The sequence below is a fragment of the Delphinapterus leucas genome, chromosome 19, assembly GCF_059928025.1.
Source record: "Delphinapterus leucas isolate spDelLeu-1000000601 "Yukka" chromosome 19, BTC_Dleu_Yukka2, whole genome shotgun sequence".
NCBI lineage: Eukaryota > Metazoa > Chordata > Mammalia > Artiodactyla > Monodontidae > Delphinapterus > Delphinapterus leucas.
This window is the reverse complement of record NC_143147.1, coordinates 40987447-41001199: the sequence shown is the minus strand read 5'-3', so window position 1 is coordinate 41001199 and position 13753 is coordinate 40987447. Positions and strand designations below refer to the sequence as shown.

The window sequence follows — 13753 nt, the reverse complement described above, 5'->3', positions numbered from 1 at the left end:
AAATAATTCCATTTACAATTGCATCAAAAAGAATACAAACTTAGGAATTAACTAAAGAGGTGAAAGACTTGTACAATGAAAACTACAAAACATTGTTGAAAGAAATTAAATATATAAATAAATGGAAAGACACCCCATGTTCATGGATTGGAACACTTAATATTGTTAATATGTAAATACTACATTGATCTACAGGTTTAATGCAACTTGTATCAAAATCCCAATGATGTTTTTTACAGAAATAGAAAATCCATCCTAAAATTCATATGGAATCTCAAGGAACCTTGAATAGCCGAAACAATCCTGAAAAAGAGTAAGAAAGTTGGAAGACTCACACTTCCTAATTTCAAACTTACTACAAATCTACAGTAATCAAAACAATGTGGTACTGGCCTAAAGACAACATATAGACCAATAGAAGAGAGAGTCCAGAAGTAAACCTTCACACATATGGCCAAATGATTTTTGACAAGGATGCAAAGACCATTCACTAGAGAAAGAGCAGTCCTTTCAACAAATGGTATTGGGAAAACTGGATATTCACATGTGAAAGAATGAATTTGAATTCTTACCTAAAACTATATCCAAAAATAAACTCAAAATGGATCAAAGATCTAACTGTAAGAACTCAAATGAAAAAATCTCAGAAGAAAACATACAGAAAAAGCTTCATGACATTGGATTTGGCAATGATTTCTTGGATATGACAGCAAAAGCACAGACTAAAAAGGCAACCCATAGAATGGGAAAATGTATTTGCAAATCACCTATCTAATAAAGAATTAACATCCACAATACATAAAGGATTCCTAAAATGCAATGACAACAAGACAATCAGACTAAAAAATGAATAGACATTTTGCAAAGAAGTTGTGCAGCACACATGAAAAGATGCTCAACATCATTAATCATTAGAGAAGTGTAATCAAAACCACAACGAGGGGTTTCCCTGGTGGCACAGTGGTTGACAGTCCGCCTGCTGATGCACGGGTTCGTGCCCCGGTCCAGGAGGATCCCACATGCCGCGGAGCGGCTAGGCCCGTGAGCCATGGCCACTGAGCCTGCGCATCCGGAGCCTGTGCTCCACGGTGGGAGAGGCCACAGCAGTGAGAGGCCCGCGTACCACAAAAAAAAAAAAACCACAATGAGATACTTCACTCTCATTCAAATGGCTATTAGAAAAAAGAAAGAAAGAAAAGAGGGAAGGGAGGAAAAGAAAAACAAAAAAACAAGTATTGGGATTTCCCTGGTGTTCCAGTGGTTAAAAATCCGCCTTCCAATGCAGGGGACGTGGGTTCGATCCCTGGTAGGGGAACTAAGATCCCACATGCTGCAGGGCATCTAAGCCCACGTGCTGCAACTACTGAGCCCACGAGCTCTGGAGTCCAGGCACCACAAATACTGAGCCCGTGCGCCACAACTACAGAGAAGCCCACGTGCCACAAGGAAGAGACCATGCACCGCAACGAAAGATCCCATCTGCCACAACTAAGACCCAATGCAGCCAAAAATAAATAAATATTAAAAAAACAAAAACAAGTATTGGCCAAGATGTGAGGAAACTGGAACCCTTATACATTGTTGGTGGGAATGTAAAATGGTGCCGCCACTATGGAAAACAGTACGGCAGTTCCTAAAAAAACTGAACATAGGTTTACCATATGATACAGTAATTCCACTCTGGTTATATATAGAAAAGAATTGAAAGCAGGAACTTGAAGAGATATTGTTATACCCATGTTCATAGAAGCATTATTCATAATAGCCGAAAGTAGAAACAACCCAATGTCCATCAACTGATGAATGGATAAACAAAATGTGGCATATACATACAATGAAATAGTATTCAGTCTTTAAAAAGAAAGGAAATTCTGATATATACAACAATATGGATGAACCTTGTAGACATTATGGTAGGTGAAAACAAAAACAAAAGTACCAATATTTATGATTCTACTTATACAAGGTACCTAGAACAGTTTAATTAACAGAGACAAAGTATAATGGTGGTTACCAGGGCTGTGGGACAGGGAGCTTGGGTAGTTATTATTTAATGCGTACAGAGTTTTAGGATGAGATGACTAAAAAGTTCTGTAGATGAAAGGTACAAACTTCTAGTTATAAGACAAATAAATGCTAAGGATGTAATGTACAACGTGATGACTATAGCTAACTGTTGTTATGATACATAGGAAAATTGTTAAGAGAATAAATCCTAAGAGTTCTTTTCACAGGAGAATTTTTTTCCTTTATTCTTTTTATTGTATCCTTATGAGGGGATGGATGTTAGCTGAACCTACTGTGGTAGTCATTTCACAATATATGTAAATTAAACCATCATGCTGTATGCCTTACTCTTACACAGTGATGTAGGTCAATTATTTCTCAATAAAACTGAAAAAAATAAAAGGTGGAAAAAAAAGTTGTAGAGATGCATAGTAGTGATGGCGGCATAAAAATGTGATATACATAATGCCACTGTACTGCACACTTACAAATGGTTAAAATGGCAAATTTTATGTTATGCAAACTTTACCATGATAAAACTAAAATTTTAAATTTAACAATTTAAAAATTGTTTTAAAAAAAGAAAAACATTGAAAAGATAATCTCTAAGGTTCCTTTCACCGCTAAGATCTTTCGACTTTTAGAGAGGGTATACCACGGTGGTTAAGAGCACAAACACGGAAAAAAAAAAGGTAAATATGTGAGGTGAGGGATGTGTATTCACAATGTATACACACATTATCATTTTCACATTGTACACTTTAAATATATTATAATGTTGTCCATTATACCTCAATAAAGCTGGAAAAAAGAAGCAGCACAGACATTGGAGCCTGCATTCAAATCCTGGCTCTGCCACTTACTTGGGCAAGTTCTTTACGCTTGTTTTCTTATTTGCAAAACAGTGATGATAATATTAGTTCTCTTCACCTCCTCCCCACCTTGCACCTACACTCCAAGCAGCCCCATGCTCTCTAAATACTTCCTCTGTCTGAAATGTCTTTCACAGAAAAACAATATAATTGTTTTCTCACTTCACAAATGAGAATTTCCAAGTGGCAAATAAACATATGAACAGAAATTCAACATCAAAATTCAACAGGGAGGAAGGACTTCCTTGGTGGTGCAGTGGTTAAGAATCCACCTGCCAATGCAGTGGGCATGGGTTCGAGCCCTGGTCCAGGAAGATCCCATATACCTCGGAGCAACTAAGCCCATGTGCCACAACTACTGAGCCTGCGCTCTAGAGCCTATGAGCCACAACTACTGAAGCCCGGACGCCCTAGAGCCCGTGCTCTGCAACAAAAGAAGCCACCACAATGAGAAGCCCACACACCGCAACGAAGAGTAGCCCCCACTCATCCTAACTAGAGAAAGCCCGCGCGCAGCAACGAAGACACAACGCAGCCAAAAAAAAAAAAAAAATTCAACAGGGAAATGGATATTAAAACTACGAGACAGCACTATACACCATCAGAATGCCTAAAATTAAAAGGACTGACAGTAAGTTAGCAAGACAGTGTAGCAAATGGAACTCTCATATATTGCTTATCCACCTACCCTATGACACAGCAATTCAACTTCTGCTAAGTATATACCTGAGAGAGATGAATGCATTTGACCATTAAAAAACATGTACAAGATTATTTCACACATCATGGATGAATCTTACAGATATAAATTGAAAGAAAGAAGAGACAAAAGTGTAAATACGGTATGATGATATTTATGTTATCAGGAACAGACAAAATCAATCTATTGTAATAGAAACTAAAATAATGGTTATCTAGGGGAAAGGAGTACAGGCTGGGAAAGGTCACAAGGGTGCTTTCAGGGGTGCTAGAAATGTTCTATATTTTTATCTGGGTGGTGGTCACAAAGGTGTATACATATATTAAAATTCTTTGGGCTGTGCACTTAAGATTTGTGCATATTACTGAATGTATATTATACATACTACAACAGCAGTTTTTTAAAAAGTCTTTCTTCTTCCCCTTATCTGCTAACTCTTATTCATCTTTCAGGTGTAAGCTTAAAAACTACCATTTCAGGATACCTTCCCTAATCCCCTGACCCCAGACTGGATTTTGTAGCCTATCTACCAGTTATTTGCCAAATTGCCAGGACTTCCTGTAGCACCTGCGTTTACTGTGTCAGAGTACTTACCACACTGTTTTGAATACATCTATTTATCTTCCCCTACTTGCCCAATTAGACAGGTGCTCTCTGACGAAAGGGTTTGTGGACTATGGCTTGTTTACTATTGTAAACAAGTGCCTATGCATGGGGCTGGGCACAGCAGGTACTCCATAAGTATTTTTTTTTTTTTACTTTTTAAAATATTTTTTTAATTATTATTTTTGGCTGTGTCAGGTCTTCGCTGAGGCATGTGGGATCTTTTTTTTTTTTTTTTTGCAGTGCACGGGCTCTTCATTGCAGCACGTGGGCTTCTCTCTAGTTGTGGCATGCGGGTTTTCTCTCTGGTTGTCGTGCACGGGCTCCAGAGCACGTGAGCTCTGTAGTTTGTGGCATGTGGGCTCTCTAGTTGAGACACGCAGGCTCAGTAGTTGTGGCGCGAGGGCTTACTTGCCCTGCGGCATGTGGGATCTTAGTTCCCCAACCAGGGATCAAACTCACGTCCCCTGCATTGGAAGGCGGATTTCTTAACCACTGTTCCACCAAGGCAGTCCCATGTATTTGTTAAATATTGAATTAATGAATGAAAAGAGATAGCTCTCTGTATATGTAAAATGCCTACACAGCACTTTGTTTGTTTTGTTGTTGTTGTTTTTGTTTTATGGCTGCGCCGCATGCAGGATCTTAGTTCCCTGACCAGGGATCAAACCCGTGACCCCTGCAGTGGAAGAGCAGAGTCTTAACCATTGGACCTCCAGGGAAGTCCCTTGTTTGTTTGTTTTTGTAAGCACTTTATGTATCAATTACCACCAGTGACATTTCAAGATGAAAAAAAAAGTAAACTTGGGTGCGGCAGGGAGAGAATTTTAGAAAGAAACTTTTACTTTTTTAAAATTCAGGAATGGAAAGAATAAGAGCTGAGGTGAGCAGAGTGAGAAAGCAGGAATGAGAAAACGTAAAAGTAGATAAATTACAGTTTATGTAATATATTCCTATACATTCAAATTGTTTTTTATAAGATGGAAACAATTTGAAATGGAAATGACTTCATATAAGGTCATGTCTCTACAACTAGATACTAAATTCCTAGTGAGGAAGGTATCTGTCTGTTCCATATTTTCCAACGTTCACGATGCTGGGCATATTGCAGGTATTCACACATTTCTAAATGAGCAGAGGGACTCCCCTGGTGGCGCAGTGGTTAAGAATCCACCTGCCAGTGCAGGGGACACGGGTTCGAGCCCTGGTCCAGGAAGATCTCACATGCCGCGGAGCAACAAAGCCCGTGCGCCACAACTACTGAGCCTGCGCTCCAGATCCCGCAAGCCACGACTACTGAAGCCTGTGCACCTAGAGTCCGTGCTCCGCAACAAGAGAAGCCACTGCAGTGAGAAGCCCGCACACCACAACGAAGAGTAGCCCCTGCTCGCCGCAACTAGAGAAAGCCCGCATGCAGCAAAGAAGACCCAATGCAGCCAAAAATTAATTAATTTAAAAAAATAAAAATAAATGAGCAGAATGAAGCCATATTTTGGTTATCAATGTCTATGAACATTTTAAATTTTAATTAATTATCATCCAGCTAGCACCTAAATGTTCATCAATGATAATCCATAGCCATAGTAAGTACCATACTTCAAAGAATCAAGTATTCACTTTATTCAATGAAGTTTTTATTCCAACAATGGAATGTCATTGTTGAATCTAAATGAAAAAAAAAAGTAGGTATGGTATGATCCCATTGATAAAGTGTGTGTGTGTGTGTGTGTGTGTATATATATATATATATATATATATATATATATATATATATACCTGACAAAATTTATCTTTGGAGCCAACCACTTCGGAATTTTCTCATACTTGGTCTCTTCTGATGATCCAAGCCCATCAGAATCCCACTCCAAAAGACCCAATGGCCACTTGCTGCTTTGTGCCAAAGTCTCATACCGCTCCTCTACTTCTCCTTAAATAATCTTCCCTTTCACTGTTCTGATTATCACCAGTTGTTAGAGGAAAACAAACAAACTTGGCTCCTTAATGTAATTCTTACTAAGATGTAAATAATTGTTAATTGTACATGTCCTCTTCTAAAGGACATCCACCTTTAAAAGAGATTATTTGCCAGTTGTGTGTTTGCTAGAACCACAAATGTGTAAAAATAAAATCCAAAAATAGGCAAATAAGGACTTCCCTCGTGGCCCAGTGGGTAAGACTCCGTGCTCCCAATGCAAGGGGCCCGGGTTCGGGCTTCCCTGGTGGCGCAGTGGTTGAGAGTCCGCCTGCTGATGCAGGGGACACGGGTTCGTGCCCCGGTCCAGGAAGATCCCACATGCTGCGGAGCGGCTAGGCCCGTGAGCCATGGCCGCTGAGCCTGTGCTCTGCAACGGGAGAGGCCACAACAGTGAGAGGCCCGCGTACCGCAAAAAAAAAAAAAGGGGGGGCCTGGCTTCGATCCCTGGTCAGGGAACTAGATCCCACATGCCTGCCGCAACTAAGAGTCTGCATGCCGCAACTAAGACCCAGCACAGCCAAAATAAATAATAAATAAATATAAAATGTTAAAAAAAACGCAAATAGGCAAATAAAAATAGGTTTTAGGTTGATAGAATTCTTTTTCTATATTTTAAAATTTCCTTGAATATTTTTAAACTATGTTTAGTTTTTCTCAAAAAAAGAATAAAAAATGTAGACACTGTAAGTGACATATAGAGCCAGCAAACAGTTTTAAAATAAAATTCCAAGATTCTTTATATAGCTAAAAAAAAAAAATTGGTACTGTTGGTACTGATGATTTTTGGTCACATACATGTCTTCCTTTTATTTTTGTTTTGGTTTTGTATGTGTGTGTAAAGGAGGGTAAGAGCAGGGGTTATCTATATTTTCCTGTATTTAAAAAATATTATACATATTACCTAAAATCTTTCTAAGTATGAAGTTTGCCTTTAGCTGAAATGTTGGATATTTTTAGAAATGTTTAGGAATTATAAAAAAAATTTCTATTTATTGTATGTTTATCTTTTATTAACAAGCTAATAAGTAAAAATTTAGAACAATAGTAAGTGTATCTAGGACAATTTGTAAATTATTCTACTAAAATTATCTCAAATTTGATACACAAATAGCTGGAACAGAGCAAGAAAACTTTTTTTTTAATCACTTTGGCTTTCAAATTTTTCCATAAATAACAATATGCATCTACTTCAATTGAAACACCAAACATTGTATAGTTGCATTTCTGATAAGCTGATGACAAACACAGAAAAAAGCTAGGGAAGCCAAGGCTTCAACATTTCCGGAAAAAGAAATAAAAACTCTAGCTCTAAAAGAAGTGAAATTACTTCAAACTTCACAAAAACAATGCATCATAACTTAAAACTGACACTATGTTAAAGAATTTATTTGAATCTCATTTATTCCTCAAAACATTGAGGTTGTATTATTATTCCCATTTCAGAGATGAGATAATTAGTATTGTATTAATTAGACATTCTAAAGAATTTTATCATGAGAATCAGGTCACTGATTAATTACTCTGACTGTCTGCCAACTTATACTTGCAGCTATTGCTAATACAATTTGTTTCTTTCTCTAAGCATTCGTGGTAATACCACAGGGATCAAATTGTCCTATGGGTATTTACAAAGGCAGCCTGGTTTAATAACCTAGTTTTATTAGCTCTTAAGAACCAGATTTTACATACTCAGGGGCTTAGTGACTCTGTGTGTGTGTGCATCTTTGTAGTACAATTCCTTAGTTTTTGGTTACATATTTATTATGAATGGGATTCTGTCTCTGTCTTCTGTTAAAATTCTGCTTTTTTTTATTGGAGTTTACTTGCTTCACAATATTGTGTTAGTTTATACTGTACAGCAGAGTGAATCAGCTATACGTATACATATGGCCCCTCTTTTTTGGATTTGCTTCTCATTTAGGTCACCACAGAGCATTGAGTAGAGTTCCCTGTGCTATACAGTAGGTTCTCATTAGTTATCTATTTTATACATAGTATCAATAGTGTATATATGTCAATCCCAAACTTCCAATTTATCCTACCACCCAATATTCTCCTTTGTTCTTGAGTGCCGCATTCCATATATCATTCAGTAAGTGATTAGTGAGAACCTATTAGCACCAAAGCTAAATGTTAGGGATTGAGAAATCAATAAGGATTCTGGCTCCCAAGGAATCCCAGAAGAACCACATTCATAACTTAAGGTGTCTGTTAAATTATTTTATAAAGCACATTAAAGAACTTTTATAAATTGTGAGATGTAACTATTTCTCTGTGTCAGTACTAATTACTTCTTTAGCCCTACTATAATGTAATGAACATATAATGAATTAATTTTCCATGCATTCTTAAGGTCCTTTCAATTTTCTAGATGTATCTTGTCCACATACCATCACATCTTAACCTCAAACATTTCACATTTTTAAAATAGTTTCTTCCTCTCCACCAAATGATAGCTCTTCTAATCCTGGTATCTTTTCAATATTCTGGTTAATCTTAACTAGGCTTCCCACACCAACTATTTATATTTTCTCTAATATCATCTTCACCTCCATGTCATAATATACATGCTTTGTGAAGTATATGTCTAACCGTATATATAAATAAGATCTAAGTTTTAATTGCTCATTGTATTTTTTACTATCTCTCCTTCAACTATATATCCTTTCAAGCATATACCATAATTAAGCACAGTGTCTGTCTTTCGTCAATTATGTATTATAACTCTTTATCTTTTTAGTATACAGTACCTTAAAAATAGTACGCTTAAACAATTTTTTTCTTGTTGTTCATGAAGTAGGCATATTAAAAAAAAACTTTCTAAGTGTCCTAGCAGTTAAATAGAATATTTATAAATGAAAACAAAGTACAATTTAAAAAACTACTTATTGAAAGTAAGAGCACTGATGCATAAGACAAAACAAAACAAAAAACAAAATCATCACCACCAACAACAAAAAAAATTAAGTTTAAAATTAAAGCCTATTTGATTTAGGTTTTCTATAAATTTCAAAGTCAATTAGCAAACAGCCTTACAAATAAATATATCTAATAAACACTAATAATAACATACGGAAGAGTTGCTTTCTTCTTTTAAAGTACCAGAAAAACCTCCAAAAAACTAAAGTTATAGAAAGCTACCACATGATAGACTGTAGTACTCTTCAATAGTTACTGCTTGAACAAAACAATATAAAAACAAACTGCTTGAAGACTGGAAATGAAATTTTGTATCTAGCAAGTAAAAACCATCTAAATTATTCTTTGAATATCAAAAAATTTTTCAGAGGATCAAAGTCTTCAAAGATAAAAAACATTTAGGTACCATCCTTAGAAATAATGTATTATACAAATGTACCATCCTTAGAAATAGTTTAATTTCATAAATAAGGGTGTTTCGTAAAGATTTAGCAAAAAAAAATATGGAGAAAAACTTACAAAATAATATACTTTTACATAAAGGAATGCTAAAAACCACTCAAAGTTATGAGCAGTTTTTCCCCAAGTAACATATATTACTACATCACAGGCAACAAATATTGGATAAATGATAGTGAATGAGGGTGTGCGTGGGTATGCACATGTGTGTGTATATCACAGTGAAAATTGTTCACATAAAATTAAATATATTTTGCTATAGGAGCTAGCTACATAATCTCAGTAGAGAAGATAACAAAGTAATTTAAATTAAATTATTCTGTTTCACAGTCAGTGACAGGAGGAAAGATTTTGCCTTTTAGAGCTGTAAGAGACTTGAGATTACAGTCAAAAGCATCATATTATATAACAAAAAGAGTAAGCAATGACAAATACAGGAGGATAGGATTTAGACGAAACTAGACTATGGAAAAGCAGTACCTTGGGACCTGGTAACAGGAAAAGTAATCTCTAAAGTGTCTTTGAATGATGAGAAGCAGAACAAAAACTTAAGCCAAATTGTCCTGATTTATTGGCCCCAATTATACACATAAAAATGGCTCAAAAATTACATAAGAAAATATTTTTCTTACTAAATATGGATAGTAATGTTTTTCATGGGAGTTAACTTATCACATTCCCCACCTTATTTTTCAGGGAACAGAAAACTGTTCGCACCATTACCACAGACTGATGATAATCATTCACTCTAAGACAAAGAACAAGGTATCAATCAGCTTTCATTCCTGTGTCTCCAGCTGCTTCTCTGTGAGGTGCTCTAAAAGACATCTATATGAAATATGAATAATCTAAAAATTGAAAAAAAAATTTACCTGATTTTAAAAAATAAGATCAACACTCCTAAGGCTTCAAAGAAGAAAGACCAGATGACAGCTTGACCTGACCTGTGGAAGAATTACTGAGTAGACACATAATCCTACTCATAAATAACAGCCAATGTAACAGTGTTTTCACTTTCTCCTTTTCTCTTTCTCTCTGAGGCTAATTAGCATTACACACAGTATGTGCCTTGTTACAAATGTCTTCTTTCAGCTTTGGAACTATAGTATCTTTTGATTACCCAAAACCCTGATCTAGTTTTTCAGTTATGCAGAAGCCAAACACTCTTTGTAACACTTCAGACTAACTAAAAAAAAAAAAAAGCCATTTTAATAAAATAGAAACAACTACCACAAGTGGATGCTACACGTGTACTATCCTCACTTGGTGAATCATCATCACTTTAAAGATAAACTGTAAAAGAAAAGAGTACCTTTTTATATACTTACTGCTGAAAGGCTGCCATTGTATTCTCCAAATTTTCTCCAGCACCTGTGAAAACATTAAATTGAAGCTAATTTGAACATTTTATTTTTCCAGAAATTCACCTAAAAAAGATACATCAAATGAATCATGATGTTTGTATATTATGTAGACATTACAAGTGTTTTAAAGAATGTAGCGGTATTTTGAATTGCTTTTAGCTGCACCAAGAAGAACCAAAGATCAAAACACAGCCACAGCAACGCAGGAGGGTTACAAGAACCTAAACATGCTTTTAAAGCTACAATAGAAAAGACAGAGGAGGACTTGCACATATACACCTCCTCAGAGTTAAAGTGTCTCTCCTCTGGGTCCCCAAGGTCTCTCATGCACCTTTCTACTAAGGCATTTATCATATTTATAGCATAAAGCGTTTACCCATCTCTTTTCTCCCTTTCCCATTAATTACTTAAGAGAAGTGACTGTCTTAATCATCTTGGCTGAGGGTAATATAGTGTAGTAGTTGAGGGTGGGGCTCTGGAGTTAGGATCTCTGCTCTCAAGTCTGTTTGATACTTGTGTGACCTTGAGAAAATTACCTCACCTTTCTATGGCTGAGCTTCCCTATCTATAAGGATGAGGAGGGACTTCCCTGGTGGTCCAGTGGCTAAGACTCCATACTCCCAATGCAGGGGGCCTGGGTTCAATCCCTGGTCAGGGAAGTAGATCCCACATGCATGTCACAACTAAGAGCTAACATGATGCAACTAAGACCTGGAGCAGCCTAAATAAATATTTTTTTAAAAAACAACAGAGAAGAAAAACCCAAACGAACTTTTTAGCCAACCCAATAATTAATGGAATGCACAGGAAAAATACTTTGGAAATACTTTTCTAAATACTTGGAAAAACAGACAATTTCTTTTTTTTTTTTAAATAAATTTATGTATGTATTTATTTATTTATTTTTCGCAGTGTTGGGTCTTCGTTTCTGTACCCAGGCTTTCTCCAGTTGCGGTGAGCGGGGGCTACTCTTCATCGCGGTGCACGGGCTTCTCATTGTCGTGGCTTCTCTTGTTATGGAGCACAGGCTCAGTAGTTGTGGCTCACGGGCTTAGTTGCTCCACGGTATGTGGGATCCTCCCAGACCAGGGCTCGAACCCGTGTCCCCTGCATTGGCAGGCAGACTCTCAGCCACTGCGCCACCAGGGAAGCCCGACAATTTCTTCTTAACAAAAGAGGCAATTCAAGTTTAAGGTGCTGTTCAAATAATAGAATTAAAATGTCTTACATACAATAACATCTGAACATATTTGCAAGAGTATTAAAGTTTTCTTCTTTTATATTGTTAGATTGTATTTTTATGGCAACCTAATTAATAATCAATAGAAACACAAGGTATGAAGAAATGAATATATTAACCTAATGTTCTAAAAGTTCCATCAGTTTAGCAGAGAGAAAGGGGTACCTATGTGAAACAAGCTACTTTGGGGACTTCCCTGGTGGTCCAGTGGGTAAAACTCCACACTCCCAATGCAGAGGGCCCAGGTTTGATCCCTGGTCAGGGAACTAGATCTCACATGCATGCTACAACTAAGAGTCCACATGCTGCAACTATGAAGTCCGCATGCCACAACTAAGAAGTTTGTATGCTGCAACTAAAGATCCCATGTGCCGCAACTAAGAGCCGGTGGAGCCAAAATAAATATATATATATATATATTAAAAGCTACTACTTTGACTTTAGGTTCACTTTAATTACTAGAGTTAAAGCACAATAGAAAACAGATGAAGCAAATATGGAGATTAAAGTTTTTTCAAAAGTAAGTGCTCTTTTGACATTAAATGACTTTTTAAAGTCCAGTCAGTGCTTGTTTTAGTCAAAAACTAAGGAAATATGTTATAAACAGATCATCAATATTCAAGAACAAAGCACTCTAGAATACTACCTAAAAGAAAAGAGTGCTAAAATGGTTACTTGTAGATTAGGTTAAACTACTGCCTGTTGTACCAAAAAGCAAGGAAGTTAACAGGACACAGAAGCCAGTTTGAAGAAGCCCTCACTGGCCAAACCTGAGACAATGTTAGCATCAAAATAATGATAGTAACAAACTTTAAACCATTAAACAAAATAGGATATTCTGAATCCATTTTAATAACTGGACCAAAAGTTTGATAAGGAATGGAGTGTTTATGTGGTTTCAAAGTACTTTCCTACAAAAATACTTACTAACTACAAAGAGAAAAAGTAACTTCACAACGGAAAATTCTGGCAGACACCACTTTCACCAAATAATCAAAATCAACATCATTAGCTCCTTCAAGCTGACTTCTGTGTCCTTTTAATTTCCTTGCTTTTTGGTACAATAAACAATCCGTTTGGGAATTCCCTGGCAGTCCAGTGGTTAAGACTCCGTGTTTTCACTGCTGAGGGCACGGAACTAAGATCTTGCAAGCCGCGTGGAGTGGGGGGGAAATATTCACTTCTCAACTCCTCTGTGAAGCACTTTATAAAAAAATTACTTCAGATTACAATGACTCTTATTACAGTCAAGAGTTAATGCCTTAAACTAGCAGTTCCTAACCATTTTGGTCTCAGGACTCTTACTGAGTACCTCAAAGAGCTTTTTTTTAAAGCATTTTTTAAAATTAATTAACTAATTTATTTATTTTTGGCTGCGTTGGGTCTTCGTTGCTGCACAAGGGCTTTCTCTAGATGTGGCGAGCAGGGGCTACTCTTCGTTGCGATGTGCAGGCTTCTCATTGCGGTGGCTTGTCTTGTGGCGGAGCATGGGCTCTAGGTGCATGGGCTTCGGTAGTTGTGGCATGCAGGCTCAGTAGTTGTGGCGCAGGGACTTAGTTGCTCTGCGGCATGTGGGATCTTCCCGGGCCAGGGCTCAAACCCGTGTCCCCAGCA

At 36.8% G+C, this 13753-nt stretch overlaps 1 protein-coding gene across 1 annotated transcript in view; it reads right to left on the bottom strand.

Moving 5' to 3' along the window:
- The window catches only part of GDPD1 (glycerophosphodiester phosphodiesterase domain containing 1), a 52750-nt gene that overhangs the window by 21092 nt on the left and 17905 nt on the right, over positions 1-13753 (bottom strand). The window contains exon 2 of the mRNA XM_022552657.2: positions 10864-10906. Coding sequence (XP_022408365.2) covers positions 10864-10906 — 43 coding nt within the window. The remainder of the gene's footprint in view (positions 1-10863; positions 10907-13753) is intronic.